The 16939-nt window shown below is 45.4% G+C and overlaps 4 protein-coding genes across 4 annotated transcripts; 3 read left to right on the top strand and 1 right to left on the bottom strand.

Annotated features, from left to right (window-relative positions):
* Positions 1-1099: 1099 nt before the first annotated feature.
* On the top strand, positions 1100-3072 carry JR316_0001604 (Tyrosinase; the record flags this gene model as incomplete). The annotated part of the gene is made up of 8 exons (XM_047887406.1): positions 1100-1229; positions 1286-1473; positions 1531-1859; positions 1929-2107; positions 2166-2261; positions 2311-2457; positions 2507-2844; positions 2899-3072. 8 exons carry the CDS (start codon positions 1100-1102, stop codon positions 3070-3072), a joined length of 1581 nt encoding a protein of 526 aa, XP_047752329.1.
* Positions 3073-4863: 1791 nt separating this feature from the next.
* Positions 4864-6818, top strand: JR316_0001603 (Tyrosinase; the record flags this gene model as incomplete). The annotated part of the gene is made up of 8 exons (XM_047887405.1): positions 4864-4993; positions 5061-5233; positions 5290-5618; positions 5685-5863; positions 5921-6016; positions 6066-6209; positions 6260-6597; positions 6654-6818. The coding sequence occupies 8 exons, from the start codon at positions 4864-4866 to the stop codon at positions 6816-6818; spliced, it is 1554 nt and encodes a 517-aa protein (XP_047752328.1).
* Positions 6819-7816: 998 nt separating this feature from the next.
* On the top strand, positions 7817-10474 carry JR316_0001602 (Protein LONG AFTER FAR-RED 3; the record flags this gene model as incomplete). The annotated part of the gene is made up of 14 exons (XM_047887404.1): positions 7817-8099; positions 8160-8255; positions 8326-8397; positions 8458-8582; positions 8649-8814; positions 8874-8974; positions 9170-9293; positions 9357-9382; positions 9441-9548; positions 9609-9762; positions 9822-9849; positions 9917-9950; positions 10015-10187; positions 10249-10474. The coding sequence occupies 14 exons, from the start codon at positions 7817-7819 to the stop codon at positions 10472-10474; spliced, it is 1716 nt and encodes a 571-aa protein (XP_047752327.1).
* A 1678-nt stretch (positions 10475-12152) lies between these two features.
* Positions 12153-15144, bottom strand: JR316_0001601 (uncharacterized protein; the record flags this gene model as incomplete). The annotated part of the gene is made up of 9 exons (XM_047887403.1): positions 12153-12280; positions 12329-12399; positions 12455-12487; positions 12537-12817; positions 12878-13303; positions 13358-13567; positions 14027-14429; positions 14515-14998; positions 15051-15144. The coding sequence occupies 9 exons, from the start codon at positions 15142-15144 to the stop codon at positions 12153-12155; spliced, it is 2130 nt and encodes a 709-aa protein (XP_047752326.1).
* Positions 15145-16939: the final 1795 nt, after the last annotated feature.

Raw genomic sequence — 16939 nt, 5'->3', positions numbered from 1 at the left:
TGAATGGGATTCAAAGTTTTTTTTTGGTTTGCGCGTCTCTTGCGGAACCTGATATGGAGTTAAAGCCTACTGGTACGTGAAGAAAGTGTAGTGCGAACTACTTACTAGGATAGGAATAACTTGCTACTCGTGAAGTTTCTGATTTGCACCCTGTGCGTACCGTGACCGTCCCGGCTTTGTTGGCATTCATAACGGAGGCTATCGTATTCTTGTCGACGGATATTTTCCAACTCTAGATCTCTTTCTGTCGTGACCTGGAGGCTGGGCACATTGACTGGACTGGCTACTCTCCGATCCAGAAAAAGAAAAGGAATACTCATGCGCAGAGAACAAAGTTTTTTGCTTAATCAGTACGAGTGCCGGTGCAGCGTGGGAAAAGCTTTTCTTCAATCAACGGAGGTCCAGACAAAAATAGAATGACGAAGTATCCGTTGACGATAATCCGACGGGTCCGTGCGAGAATGCGTACAAGTTCATTCTTGGTGGCTGAGGTTGTGGACAGGTGATTCAGTACACCCGTTTAAAATGGTATGGTATGCACAATTAGGTCGTTCCTGTACGCGTTCAACCTTGGTCTTTACCCCAAAGATTCCGCAGGAGATGAACAAATTTGAACTACATCGACATACTGTACTCCTTGCTGTTTTTGCATGCAAACGCGACATCTTCTCCGCAATGTACTCGAAGCAGATCATGCAGTGAGTAGAATTAGCTGTATTTTCTCAAGAAATTAGGTTTGGTGCTTAGTTCTCTGCTTTGTGGCTGAGCGCTGAGCGGCCGCATCGAACTTGTGACTTTCTCCACATAATCTGTGCTGAAGATAATAGTATCATTGTGTATAGAGTATACCCATAACGTCTCTATACGCGTGGAGCTAACAACAATTTTTTAAAAAAAACTTTACGAATAATCATGCCTGCCAACCTGTTGCGAGCACATGTTGCATCCATCGTCTTATTTCAGTCTTTACGAGAAGCCTTAGTGCCCGCCAGTTCAGCTTAAAAGACAAGAATGCACACGTTGTGAATTCACCGCAAATCCTTCTTTGCACCTGGCAATCTACCCAACATTTACCGCAGTTTGTTGTATTATTACTCCCATGGCCAATCGAGTTGTCGTTGAAGGCACCCTTCCCAAGGCAGGGTTGGGCCAGGTTGTTCCTCCACGTCGGGAAATCTCCGCATTAGTGAAGGATATTTACCAGTTCTCGCTTTATGTTCAAGCACTTCGTAGGCATTTTTTGATGTGATATAGCAGTGAATGTATTCTAACGAGTCCAACACAGAGGAAATATACGATAAACCAGCAAATGATGTTGTGTCCTACTGGCAAATTTCTGGAATTCATGGAGAACCATATGTCGAGTGGAACGGTACACTCAATGTTCCGAGGTCACCGACCGACAGGGGATTTTGTGTTCACGGTACACCTCTGTTCCCGACATGGCATCGACCATATATTGTTCTCTTCGAAGTATATCTCTCTCCTTTTCACGAATATCTTCTCCAGTGCTAACTTGGATAACATCAGCAAGAGGTACAGAGGATTGCACGCAGGATTGCTGCGACATACACACACGACACCGATCGCTGGAATATCGAAGCTGCATTCTTGCGTCAGCCATACTGGGGATGGGACCAGATCGCTACAGTAGTCCCGCCTCCGGAGGTGATCTCCGCTCCTATGGTCAGCATCGTCAAACCCGACAGTCCAGCGGAAGTATTGGTCCCCAACCCGTTCTTGACATATACATATCCAGCTGGAGCGAATGCGGTGTTTGGGGCCCCGTTCAATGCGTGGCCGCGTACTGCACGCTATCCGGATGGTTTAGGTATCAGCCAGCCTGCCAAACTTCAAGCGTGCGTTCACTTTTACTCTGCTTTGCAACGTAGTCCTCAAGGTTGATTATATTCTATACAATTAAATAGCGCACTTCAGGCTCTGGGTCCACAGATTGTGAACAATACGCAAAGGCTCATGTCGATCACCACCTGGGATGCATTTGCATTGGGGGACGGAACAACAAGTGGATTGGAGAGTATTCACGACACAATCCATAACCACACGGGCGGGCCAAATGGAAATATGACGTTCATCCCTGTAGCCTGTAGGTTGCTTGGAACATTCGCATATCGAGTCCATGTACTGATATCAGGTTAATATAGCTTTTGATCCGATTTTCTATCTGCACCATGCACAAGTTGATCGTGTTATTGCACTCTGGTACAGCAGACATCGCGTCTGGACCCCAAATGCAGCTGGTAAGTTGAGGAATATGGATTGATATATCCTTTGTTTATATGCATTCAGATTTATTGCCGTTCCGGAGAACTCAAACCGAATACTGGAAATCTCCTGAGATCATCCAAACCAACACCGTGTTCAACTACGTCTATCTTGGGATTCCTAACGCTGTCCAGTCCGAATCCAGTGAAGCCGGTGTAGCAGACTACCAAAGTTAGTATCCTACTACAGACACACTCACCCCGTAACCTCTCCATTTCAGGTGAAGCCTCCAGCACTACAGAGCTTGAATGGAGCGTCCGTGTTGAATGCGAGAAGTACGAAGTTGGAGGGAGCTTCTCTTTATATGTTTTTATGTCCAAGGAAGTGCCCTCCAACCACACGGAGTGGCTATTCCATCCCAGCTTTGCCGGTACTTTCGACGTTTTCGCCAACCCCAACCCCGAAAAGTGTGCCAACTGTACCGCTCATGCTGATCAAACAATTAAGGGGTTCATCCATATAAATAAGAAGTATTTGGAAAGGTCGAAGAAGAAAACTCTTGATCCGGAGGTTGTCATTCCATATTTGAAGGAGCACATCAGCTGGGGAGTGATAAAGGTACGCTTCCATGGTTTCAAATGATCCTTCTTCGCTTTTAAACCGCATATCTAGGCCAACGGCGAAGTCGCGGACATAAAAAAGTTCACAACGCTTAACGTGACTGTCATATGCACGCCTCTCACCTTCTCAGACGGTGCGAAGTACCCTACGGAGGGTCGCCCAAAGGTCTATCCTGAAATTACTCGTGGACGTGTTGGTGGACATCGTGATGACCAGGAGAATTAATTGGAAAAACAACAAGAACAACAATTTCTGACTCTCAGCGTGTATCTTCGTGTCTCTCTCTCTCTTGATCTTTATGCCTCCTATAACTGTGTAAAAACGAATTACTCACCGTCTATCACCGTAGCTCGCGGCACATGTGCCAAACATCTATGATTTCCATAATTGAAACAAACTGAAATGTTTTCCTGGTCGAGGTATCCACTAGTACGGCTACCAATGTATACGTAGAGTATCCGATCGGTTACAGGATAAACACCAAAAAAATACATCGTTTCTGCTTCTTCCTTTTTACACCTAAGTTCATCCATTGACCTATGCGTTAACGTGAAGAAACGTGTACATGGTATTCATGATACCGTACTCATTCTATTCAATTGGACCCTGTATGTACCATTTCAGACAAGAGTTTTCATTTCGACGTGGAATCACCTGTTCACAAGCCTGACCATCGACAATCAATGGCTTCATGGGAATTCTTGAACAGTCTAAGAGCCGTCCGATTATCGTCGAGGCATCTTTTTCCCACGATTTGTGTCTGTGTTGGTGTGAGTAGTGAAAGTTATACTTTATCGAGTCCCATTCATCCATGTCAACTTGGGGGTTGAAAATTTTACTTCTCACAATTCTTCAAACGGAAATAAGATATGCTCGCAAACATAATATACGTAGTGCATGTTTCAAGCCTGAATCGGCACTAGTGCAGACACGAATAGGGAGGGACAATGTCCATCAACGATAATCGGAAGGTTCTATTCGGAAATGCTTCTAAGGTTCTCCTCGATGATCAGGGAAGTGAACAGCTGATTCCGTGTAGAGTAAAAATGCCTGTGTGAAATGGCATAAACAGAGTTTAATTGAGTAACATGCGTAGGCTAATCCTGTACGCATCTCTGCTCAAATACCCCATAAGATCCGAATGAGAAGCACATTTGAATTGTAACCAGATTGGCTTTGGCATAATGAAATCTCATCCCTTACTGCTGAACTTTCTTTTAACATATTTTTATACACTGAAAGAGGTGTAAATGTCATATTTTCCACAGAATAAACACATTCAAAGCGTCGAAGTACATACGAGGCTTATAGAATCATTAAACGGTGTCTATTCCTCGAGGCAATCTGGTACCGGCTTGTGGGGACAGACGCCACCAACGCCAACTATCCTTCAGAATAGGCTACAGGTGGCCCATTTGCGCACAACCATCAGGCACAGAAGTCACCCAAAAATATATTCATGAAAGTCTTTCAAGACGTGTAAGTATTTGTTGCCAGCTATACCACCAACGTACAAACGTTCGTTCTAGTCCAGCTTAAATCTCGAGTGTGTCAGTTTTTTAAGTTGCTTGGTGTTCACAATTACATGGTGGTGGTATGGAGCATATAACGGAGTCATCTAAGAATCCAAGTGTATATTGATTCATGTTGGCCAATATGCACCTCAGGGACATCACCGAGGGTACAAATCCACGGCGCTTCTATATGTGTTCTGTCAAGAAGGCGAATGAGATGCAATTCAATGTACATTCGGATTCAAAATACGCGTATATCTTTAGGCACAGGTAGCTGCCTTTTGACCATATCCTTTGACCAAGACTAAGCCTTTTGGTGCTTGCATTCAAAAATCAATGCGTCTTTGACATTTAATATTTACGAGAAGCTCGATGGTTTGGCAAAGAGAACCCTCAAATAAAGCTTAAAAGCAGAGAATGCATACCTTAAGGATTCATTGAGGTCCGCTTTTCACAACTGACAGTCGACCCAATACCATCTGCCATCTGCACTGCTATTCCCATGGCCCAACGAGTCGTTGTTGACGGTTCTCAGCCCAGGCCACAGCCAGGCCAGCTTGTCCATTCGCGTCGCGAAATCGCGACATTTGTGAATGATGTTCGCCAATTTTCGTTATATGTGCAAGCACTTCGTAAGCATTTTAATTAATAAGACAGATATTTCGATTGATGATGAGTTTAACTTTGCTGTTATAACAGAAATATACTATGATCGAGTCAGAACAGATGTGGTATCCCATTGGCAAATCGGTGGAATTCACGGCCAACCATATGTCGATTGGAACGGCACTCCTAGTGGTGGCCGTGGCTACTGTGTTCACCGTACACCTCTGTTCCCGACTTGGCATCGACCATACATCGTTCTTTTTGAGGTAATCTCTTTTTTGATAACACATGCGTTCTCAGCTGATTCAAATAATATTTACAGCAAGAAGTACAGAAAATTGCACGCGAGATTGCGGCCGCATACACTCACGATCGTCCAGCTTGGGAAGAGGCAGCGGCAGCATTGCGTCAGCCCTATTGGGGATGGGATAACATTGCGACAGTTGTTCCGCCGCTTCAGGTCACGACGTCGCCTACTGTTAACATTGTCAAGGCACACAGTCCAACACCTGTGTCTGTTCCGAACCCATTCTTGACATACGCATATCCTGCGGGTGCAAATTCCGTGTTTAGTCCACCTTTCAATATCTGGCCACGTACTACACGTCATCCAGATGCTTCGGGTAACAGCCAGCCAGCTTTGCTTCGAGCGTGCGTTCAGTTCCTTTTATGCTTTGCAAGATATTTTACCATGGCTAATCTCATTGTATACAATAGCGCCCTTGAGGCTGTGGGTCCACAGATTGTAAACAATACGCAAAGGCTCATGTCCATCACAACTTGGGATGCCTTTACACTTGGAAGCGCCGGAACAACTGGATTAGAGGGTATCCATGACACAATCCATGTCCAAACAGGAGGACAAAATGGCAACATGGCGTTTGTTCCAGTAGCTGGTACATGATTTCAAACACTTGTATATTGAGTCCAACGCTGATATTAGGTCAATACAGCCTTTGATCCAATATTTTATCTGCATCACGCGCAAGTTGATCGTGTTATCGACCTCTGGTACAGCAGACATCGCGTCTGGACCGCAAACACAGATGGTAAGTTGTGAAACTTGGAGAGATATTTTCATTAATAATTTTCATTCAGATCTATTGCCGTTCCGGAGAACTCAGACCGCCTACTGGAAATCTCCAGAAATCATCGACAATAGCGGTGTATTTAACTATAGCTATGGTGGGATTGTTAATGTCCAATCCGAATCCGGTGAAGGTGCTGCAGTGGACGAACAAAGTTAGTATACCGTCGCATACCATCAATCTCCCCTAACCTCTCCATTTTAGGTGCAGCTTCCATGGGCACCAATCTCGAATGGAGCGTACGTGTGGAATGCAAAGAGTACGAAATCGGAGGGAGTTTCTCCGTTTATGTTTTCATGTCCAACGAAGTGCCTTCCAATCAAGCGGAATGGCTGTTCCACCCAACCTTTGCCGGTACCTTCGATGTTTTTGCCAATCCACACCCCGAGGAGTGTGCCAACTGTAGCGCTCACGCTGATGAAACAATCAAGGGATTCATACATATTAATAAAAAGTATTTGGAAAGATCGAAGAAGGCAACCCTTGACCCGGCCGTCGTTATTCCTTATTTGAAGGAGCACATTAGCTGGGCGGTCGTAAAGGTGGGTGTAACTGCTGCTCAATATCTTGGAGTATTGATCATAATCAAACTATCTAGGCAAACGGAGAAGTCGCCGACATTCATAAGTTCTCTTCACTCAAGGTGACTGTGATATGCATGCCTCTCACCCTCACCGACGGCGCACATTACCCTGTCGAGGGACATCCAAAGATATATCCTGAGATCACTCGTGGACGTGTTGGAGGTAGTGAACTCGAATAGGGGAATAATCGCAAAAACATCAAAAGCACAAAGTTTCGAAACTATTTGTGCATAAGCTTGTGTATCATATCATTCTTTTGATTTCATTGCCTCATCCGACCAAGTCTACAAAAGAAAACCCGCTATCTTTACCGTTCAATCAGATTTCCCAATCACGTTTTCCTGACCGAGGTTGCAGGCAGTAGTGTAACCAATGTGTACGTAGAGTATCCGATCGAGTACAGGATAAACACCAAAAAAATGCAAGTTTTCGTATATGGGTGTTAGCATTCCATTGGGGAGCGCAAGGTCAGAGTCACTATCATAAAAGATTTTTCATTATATCATCTCTTTAGCTTTCTAATTCCCTCATCAGCCACCACATCCCTACGCATTATATAGCAATTAACTTGGCAATTGGCTTTCGGGAAATGTTCCAGATTCTTCCATTGTATTACAGATAGAAGCTTCGCTTGCAAAATGATTTATTAAGTGCCACTATACAATACGTGTACCTTCGTTAATTATCTGTACTTGTAGTCTTTGCGGGTTCTGATGCCCGATGGTCTATGACGGTCTATGATCACAACATGATCCCCCGTTACAGTTTACGTCTCCCTTTGATCCCCACTGAGCTTCCTCCGGCCCGCCGGTCCACAGAGACGGTTCTAGCACCGCCTTTGAGGGTCAGCAAGCGCTTGTTGGTTCTATCCTTATCATGCCCACGATCTTGTTCAATTCATCATCTAGAGTCCCGCCTCAGAACACCAATTTTATCTGAATCGATCTTTGAACTGATGTAAGTTTAATACAGTGCTTAACCTTAGGCTACTATTACGCTGATATGTCGATAGTTGCGAAGAGGCTCGGTTATTTGTGAACTTAAACTGAGTGTATGTCTCTCATGCTCTTGTCGCACGATGATTAGGCGCCTAATTCTTATCGATAAATGGTTTTCAGATTCTTATAAAGGATTCCAATCTTCTAGGCGGGACGCGCGCTGTAAATCACTAACCGCGATGGCCCAACCACCTCCGAAAAGGCTGAATATCAGTGACGCATATACTATTCCACAGAAGCATAAGGCATTCTCTGTCACTCGTTGCGATCTGAGAATTGTCGCTACGACTGTTGTACTTCTGTTTGCCACATGGTACGCCTTCAAAGGCGATAAACACCTTCCACAAATCTACGCACTTTGTTCTCTCGATGGGCGAAAAATCTACACTGTCGATAGCAGCAACTCTGTTGTACAATGTGTTCTTATTCACAAATCTCATGTCGCAGCCACAGGAGATTTGGGTATGTCTACCTTCCATGCCATCCAACAGAGCCGTTTCTCTGACGTAAATTTCATTTAAGATGACATTCGAAAAAATGCTATAGACACAGTAAAAACTCATTCGGTTGCAGTACGATATCTTCCAAGAGGCTCCATTATGATTCCGGGGATAAGTGGTATGTAGCACGTCAAACATCATTTCAAGTTATCATATATTAACATTCGAACCGAAATCGCATCCCTTAGACTCACATTGCCATATTTTGGAGTACGGGGCTAGCCGCCAGATACCACTGTCCACTGGTAAAACGTTAAAAGGTGTGTTGCATTCGTAGAAGACACGTTGTGAGCACGCAGTCTATCTTATGGCATGATCAGAGACGGTATCTTTAGTTAGAGATTATGTCGTCAAGAACCCGGATATTGAGCATGATAGGTCTCGTGTTGTGGAGGGATGGGGATGGGACCACGCTTCATGGGATGTCGAAAGGTGGCCTTCGTGGGTGCGATCTCAGTCTTATAAATAGTTCCATTTTCTATAATTGACGTCTATTCTTGTCACTGCTTAGGAGGACCTGGAAGCTGATCCACAGGTAGCGGGACGTCCTGTTATACTTCAAAGTCGGGATGGTCATGCCCTCTGGGTATCAAAAGACATAATCAAAGATAATGCTCCGTATCCGGACGATATCGAGGGTGGGTTTATATTCCGAGATGAAGAAGGCAATCCCACAGGTATGTGTCATCTCTCAATTATCTAGGACACGTTCATGTTATAAACGTACTTGCGGTAGGAATTTTTATGGACAGTGCACAAGACCTGATTAAGCGTCGCCCTCCTGGTAAGGAGGAACTTGAAAGGCGATTTCGAACTACCGTGGGAGAAGCCCTTGCAGTAGGGCTTACGTCCTTACACGACGCTGGCTTTAAACCTGATTCCCTGGCGTTTTTTAATGAGTCGAGCCATCTACTTTTTCCAATTATCGGAAAACTGATTACGGGTTTTTTCTATCTGATAGGACAAACAACAAAGGCGCTTTACCAGTAATATTATCTATGACATTGCAGAAACGTTCTAATATGGCTAAAGATACGCGTTTACGGTATGTCATTTTTCGACCAGCATGGCCAATACTGGGGCGATGTACACAAGCCTGTTATGGCTAGTGGAAATGGAAGGCTCAGTGCAAAGAGTGTAAAGATATTTGCAGACGGTAAGCTTTCTTGTTACAATTGATTGCTAGAATTATTCCATGCTCTAATACATACAATTGTAGGCGCATTACGCTCTGGCGGGGCAGCGGTATGTTATCCGGTTATTAGACATATAGGTGCTAAGCCGCTTTCTTTTTACTTGTAAGCTTTACGAGCCGTACTCTGATAACCCGTCTACACGTGGTGTTATGCGAATCACAGCAGAATCCCTAAACAAGGTTATTCCAAGGTTTTTGAAGGATGGATGGCAAGTGGTATGAATTTTTGTTATTCCTTTGTCAATATCATCTTAATTTGAATGTGAAATATTTCAGAATGTTCATGCTATTGGTGACCGCGCGAATGGGATTGTTCTAGATGCCTTTGAGGCGTCTCTTAAAGGCGTTAATGTTAGCGCCCTTCGCCCACGGCTCGAGCACGCCCAAATTCTGACCAAGAACGATATGATGAGACTAGGAAAACTAGGGGGTAATGCATCTTTTTTCATTCCGGAGCGGCAATCATTTTAACTAATAAAAACTTCCTAGTCATAGCTAGCATCCAACCTACTCACGCGTACGTACTACTGGACAATATTCTCTTTACTGTGTTTGTAATCGTCTCATGGTCTGTGCGCTAACAGGATAAGTGATATGTGGTTTGCAGAGGATCGCTTGGTAGAATACAAATTTTCCCCTCTAAATTTTGCATGGACTGTTCTGACCAATCACTGGGAAATAGGGATCTGAACGTGTTAAAGGACTATATGCATTCCGAAGCATACTTGAAAGTGGTGCTCGTATCACACTGGGCTCTGATTTCCCAGTAGAAGAAATCAACCCCCTCAAAGGTTTTTATGCCGCTGTAACACGACTGACAACGGAAGGAACATCGCCCCATGGCCCCGGGGGATGGTACGTGGTTTTTAAATGATCGAATTACATTTGTTCAACCTTTACAATCACGGTCATTCAGGTTTCCAGAGCAAAGACTTACACGCATAGAGGCATTGCGCGGGATGACTATTGATCCAGCTTACGCTTCATTCACGGAGGACACTTTGGGAAGTCTTGTCCCCGGGAAGAGGGCAGATCTAGTTGTTCTGTCGCAAGATATCATGACCATTGCGACTTCGTCCATCATGAAAACATCCGTCATTGCCACGTTCTTAGACGGAAGACCGGTGTATGGCAAGATATAAATACCAATCTTTCGAGTGTGTATGATATACTACAGTACCCTCATTTTTGGCCGGGCCAAATGCACGTCTTCATAACAATATCTCATGTATAGTTTACACAGGAGGTAACTTTACTTCATGTCTCCCACAATAAACCTTCTTGAATGACTTCTTGTGCCCATAACTGTCTGTCTGCAGAGTGCGATTAACCTCTGAGGTGCCGTTCATGACCGTCGTACTTGACTGTGTTAGGTTCGTATTTGAGACACCATGGTACCAATGTGACGAGCCTCGATTTTCGTACAACGCCAACGCCGTTGAATTCCACGTTTGTATGTGACAGATCGCCTGACTGACAAGGACTTAAAGCAACGAAAAGCCACTTCCTGAATTAAACTTGACCCTTAGATTATTATGACACTTCTGCTATCGGAAGATGGAAATACCAGCAAGGATGCACAATCCCACCAAGGCGCGGATGTCGGGTGAAGAGATTCACGTAAGTAATGGGACCCGAGCAGCACAACCGAGACCGTGGCATCACTTGACACTTGTATATGTAAGTTTTAGCTGGCGGTTATGCGACAGTAAGTTTCCTCAAGGCTCAGAACCTGTCAAGGCAACATCAGACTGCGAATATTACTAGGATGTTTCAGGAAAACTTTTCTATGGCCAGGCGTTGCGTCTTGTGTGATTTGAGTTGTCGACAAGAGAGAAAAAATTGATACTTGACAACTGCAGTCTAAATTGATGAATTCAGGAAGTTCTAAGTTTCATGTTTCTCTCCCGTTTGTCATGTTTCAGGGCAGCTGTCAAGAATTTCCAAACGAAAAACTAAATTTACAAAAGAAACAATCATTCATTGACTGTTGCATCACTGATCAGAATGTGGGGTACGTTATTGACGCCATGGTGAGCTATCTAAAACTATGTATTTGATGCTGTCGGAAGATTTTGTCACAGGCGTCTAAGTAGGAAGCATTTAAGCACTCACTGCCAGGTTTTAAAATTGCACCCGACTGTGGTACTGAAATAGAAACAAGACTTCAACAATATTGAGCTATCCAAGTGCCCAATTGACCTTGTCGCTTGTGGGAGATGCTTGCGGTTAAGTGAATACATCGCACACCGATGCATTAATGACGACGACACTAATAAACAATGAATATGGGATATGTACCGCGGGTATTCAAAAGGGGAGGGAATGAGGTTCCCTGGGGGCAGATACATCTACGAGTATACAACATACAGGGGTATATTCTGGTATATTCTCAGATCGGATGGGAAAGAATAAATGACGGTTAGAAGGATTCAATGTGGATAACAATAAACAAAATTGGAGTTGTTGAATAATTAGATTACGATGTTTAAGATGAACGAATAATGGCTGGTACGGAATAGCTAGGGGGGAATGGGCCTTGCAGATGCCTCGCGTTGCACGCTTCCTCTAATTGACGACGCAAGGAGTCGCATCTTGTTTGAATGGCTGGAAGGGTCTGATGAGATATGTTATAGAGGTAAAGTGGTACGAGATACGAACCGGGACACGGCCACAAGGCATTAAGGACGTCGATGGGATGTAAGATAGACTTTGCGAGCTTTAAAGCGTCATCAAGGGTGGGATCATGAGTCCACAAAACCAAGCATCTTCAACCCAGGCGTCAAGGTCTTAAATCGCACTAAAAAAAAACGAACAGACTTACATAGCCAATTGGTTTATGAACCAGTTGATACGGAAAGGTCGGCGGGTAAGCTGGAACCCGTCGGGACCTTGCAAATGATGGATGACGTTATTGACACGAAGAATAACTTGGTCCTGGTAAAAGACTAAGAAATATGTTAGCCAAGGATATGAGAGGATGATGCAAAACATACGCCAATCTTCTGCTTGCTTGCGTTTGAAGATGGGCCCAGGTGTGGTTTTGCCAGTTTCAAGACCGTGGAAGCTGCGAAACCAGTTTGAATATATGTGGCTAATTATTAAAAAGACGGTTGACTGACCTGCGAAGAGCCTGGGCGACGAGCATACGTGTACTATGAAAGTAATAAGAACAGGCAGCCAATATGAGAAGAAATAGCATACTTATGGATATATTCTCGACAAGTGTAAATCAGGGTCGTGTCCAGATTGCAGCGATGGGTATTGAGAGAGTCCTCGATAGCCTGAACTTCGAGGAAGGCTTCGTGGGCTTGCTCGGCGCGCTCTTCTTCTTGACTGGGAGTCCGGAATCGATTACAGAAGTTCCAGAGCAACATGCTCCTGCAATAGAGTGCCCATACGGACTCTTTCGGGGAAAGAGAATTGGAAGCACGATAGTTCGGAGAATGCCGATCGTATGCTTCGTTGGGGAAAAGCAGACCGAACTTAGACCGAAGGGTGAGGTAAGTTACATATTCAATGAAGATAACTAGATGGCTACTCACGTTGGAGGGGTCAGACAAGAAGAACTGCGGAGGCTCGTCGTTGAAAGCTTGGCACTGGGCAACGTACTCCGACACAAGAGAGAGTGCAGACCAGCAAACTCTGCGCACTTCCTCGTCGTAGATCTCTTTGGGGGTCCAATGAGAGGCCCATGGAAGAACGTAAGGGTGATTGGAATAAATATCGGGGGTATCATTAGAGCCGGGTAGGATGCAGCTACATTTGCGGTCGTCATATGGGTCCCCGCTACCCCCATCGACGAGAACCATGGGAACGCTGTCCCGAGAGAAGATAGAAACATCACGATCCCCCTGGTCGTGCATAGTAAGCGATAAAGATTTGATAAGTTGATCAAGATTGAGAAGGGAGTTCATGGCACGACCAGAAGAATGATGGGGGTAGGCCGACGATTCAAAGAGCGCGAGGATCTTCAGGTAACATAGATGAGAGAAATACCAGAAAGCATCAAGGAATTAACTCACTAAAGCAGCTTCAGCCAGGGACGCATCAACGTGTCCAGTTCGAACAGCTTCTTCGTAAGCGGAATGGGCGTCATTTGCGTAATGCATAGCAATACGCATACCACTCGCACCATCTTCGATGCTGCTGGACTTCATGAGGGTGGACATGGCGAGGACAGATAAAATAAAAGCAGGCTGGATCCGTAGACGTTCGTCGTCGCGATATAAACGCTTAATAAAATAATTGAGATTAATGAAAGAAAGAAGATGGCCAGTATTATCATGACTGGGTGAGAGATTAGTTACGTTTGCATACCAAAGAAATATAAAGAACGTAAACTTACAGAAAAGTAAGTTCAGTTGCGAGAGTGTCGGGCCTTTAGTAAACTGTTAGCCAGTTTGAATCAACAACGAGCAAGTGCGGCTCACGTATGCTGGGTCATAACTCTATCCCACCATGATTTATACCCATGTTCAATGGAAGGGGAGGTCGGGACGGGATACTTGCGATGAATGGTGTCTGGAAATTGTAAAGCATTTACGTCGAGTTGGCGAGGATAGAACGATTTTATATAGGAACCTTGGTCGTACACATACGATGGTGAGGACCGCCGGTATGGCGTAGCCAGGTCATGCTGAAGTACGTGGATGAGAGGGGGGCATACGAGTCGATGATTGTGGGATAGATACCTTGAAGTGGGCGTTCTGATCTGCGGGAATCCGGAGATCAGTCGGCGAAGGAGGCGCTTGACCGGAATGGGGTTGCTGCAAGTGATAGTGCGGCTCTTGAGGATGTCGGTCTAAGTGGCGCGAGGTTGGAGACGGGCGCTTCGGATCCGGCATGTTTTCCTTGACTCTAGATGGTGGAAGGTCTGGTGGCTCTGACCGCTCAGTGGTGTTGGGACGTTTGCGCTTCGGGGGAGGAGGATCAGACCCGTCTGCTGTCCGCTTTTTACATGATCGTTGACGAGTACCAGGACGCTTATCTGGGCCTCTTCTCTTTGGCACTAAGTCATACTGGCAGTCGTTGGATCTTCGGACACAGTTGTTGCAAACGGGTCTTGTTGAATCACAACGAATTTTGCGGCCGCGACTAATCGATGGACAGGGTGAAAGAAAAGTCATTAACCCGTCAGTTTTCCGTTAAAAGGCTTAATGAAAAGTCATAAAGTACGCACCACTGACGACAGGCTATGACAACGGACGATATCTCCTTGCGCGTTTCTCTGGAAGAAGTACTCGCCTCAGCAGTCGGCGAGGTGTCTGAGCGCGCAGCGGTCGGCACGAGAGACGCCCTGTGATCACTCTCCATGGGTAAGAGGGAGGGGTTTCCAGACGGTCGGTTATACGAATGGTCATGGGAAGATCCACCAGGCAACCGTCGCTCAGTGGTGGGGCTATACCTATAGTCAACGGGTGGGCCGCCATGCACGGCGGGGGGGATACGAGAATTGACCGGGGATTGGGCAGAGAAGTCGATTCCAATGTGGTTACGAGGTGGAACGGTATAGTGAGAAGGGAACGTGACATGTCGGGCGCTAGAGTTCGGCAGCTCTAACGTGTCAAGGATCGGCGGCTGTTGGGCGTTGAGTGTGTAGTCATACTGAGGCGGGATCATAGCCGCGGAATGGTGAACGTCAAGTTGATCGTGCTGATACCGGACTTTATTGACGGGTGAGAAATGGAAAGGATACGATAGCAACAAAGTACTTACAACTGTCACCGTGAGTGGTATACGGCGCACCGAACACTGGTGAATGGAGGCCTGACCCTTCTTCGCTCGACTGAGGGCCTTCTTCTGGAACCATGGTTTGCTGAAAGGGGGAGTAGGGGTCGGCGTTGGCACTTGATACCATGACAGGTTGTGGTTGGAAAGAAGGTTCAAGAAAAGACGGAAGATGGAATAAGGATGTTATAGCCACGCGAGTTGGGGGAAACAAGTCTGCCCACGCTAAATCGCCACTGGAGCACCTTATGAAACGCTTGCTTGATTAGAAGATCAGAAGATCATATGGATCTCTTTTTTTTTTTTTCCTTTTTCCCGCCGTGATCTGCGTTTCTCCCCCCGTATTGGTTCGATCTTAGTCTTCAACTGTTGCAGTGCGACCACAACACCGACTATCACAGCGGGTAATCGTCGGGGAGGGAGGTCAAGATATGTTGTTTTTCGTTTTCCTCTTTTTTTTTTCGTAGTGATCCAATTCTGTGTCAGTCCGCATTTGGGTCTGTCAGTCACTGTCACATATTTTTCTTTTTTCTGTTCCCACGGAGATCGGAACCGGTGCCATGGATGGTACCTGTCGCGGCGCACGTGAGCGATCCTCTCAACAGATCTCCTCCACCTTTGTCCCCTTTGTCTCTCGAAAACTGTGCCCAAGGAAACAGTCCTCGTTCTGCCTTCCCAGCTTTGTTTCCTACACCATACTCTTCTGCCCGACCTCCCCGGAATTTTCTGATATATCGACCCTCTAAGGGTTGTACTCGTCTCCATTTTTAGCATTCAATCGGCAATCGTTTGAACTCCCAGGCCCCATTGGATGGGTGTCGTCGCTGGCCAAGTCTGGCCCCTTTCGGCTTTTTACTCTCCAGAACCTCCTGATTTTAGACGTCTCTCACCCAGATGTCCACAGTTGGTCTGGGTAAACTTTTATCTGTCTCTTAGTCTCTGGATCTTCGAGATGTTCCTTTTCTTCGCAAATACATCGGCTGACCCATTGTGTTCCTACCAGCACTGCATTTCCATGCCTTTCTATCCCCCGTCTGCCCAGGTTGAAGCATACTGTCCCGGCGCATTACATATATAGCCAGAGCAATCCAGACGAGCGGCCGCCTTTCGAAATTCAAGAGGCCAGCAACCATACTACATCTGTTCATATGTCTCGAGGTAAATATCGCACGTTGATGGTATGATGCATCCCGATCAAAGGGTAAGGCTATCAGGCTACATGCATTTGTGGGAACAAAAATCAGATCGCAACGCTTGCGTTCTTGGGTACCAATTTCTTATTGCCGGCATTTAAATGGTTTGCACACGAATAAAATCACGTCCCCGCCGAGATTACTGCGTCACTACCGTGTCATTTGAATTTGTAGATAATGGGTAACTATTCGTGACCACAAATTATGGTATTGTAAACCGATACATTCACTCTACCTTCTCTTTGTGCATAGTGATGTTGTTTGACTGTTAATTTGTGGTGAACGCTAGTGCTATTTAGAATTAGAATGCCTTCTATTTTGACCAGTCAAGAAAGGATTGGTTTGATTCCAAAGCCTTCCATTTAGCGTCCGCCCCTGAGCGTTACCTCATGATCTTTTGCCAATCAGTAGGGTCCACCTGAGAATTTTTATCACTAATCTTGGGCCTGTGTCCTCACTATCGAAATAGATTCACAACCAAGTTTTGAGCAAGAAAAATCGGGAACAGCGTAGGCGTACTTAAACGACAGCCTATCTTTTCCCTTTACCTCATTCATGACTCGATCATATTCACAAATTGATGTACTCTGATAGAGGTTCCTTCTATGTCATAGTGGAACTGGCTAGGATCCGGCGTTGGCGTCAACACATAATATGTAATGGTTAAATACGTTTTCATGGGAT

This window comes from Psilocybe cubensis, chromosome 2 (assembly GCF_017499595.1).
Source record: "Psilocybe cubensis strain MGC-MH-2018 chromosome 2, whole genome shotgun sequence".
Taxonomy (NCBI): Eukaryota; Fungi; Basidiomycota; class Agaricomycetes; order Agaricales; family Agrocybaceae; genus Psilocybe; species Psilocybe cubensis.
This window is presented reverse-complemented; position numbering and strand designations above follow the sequence as displayed.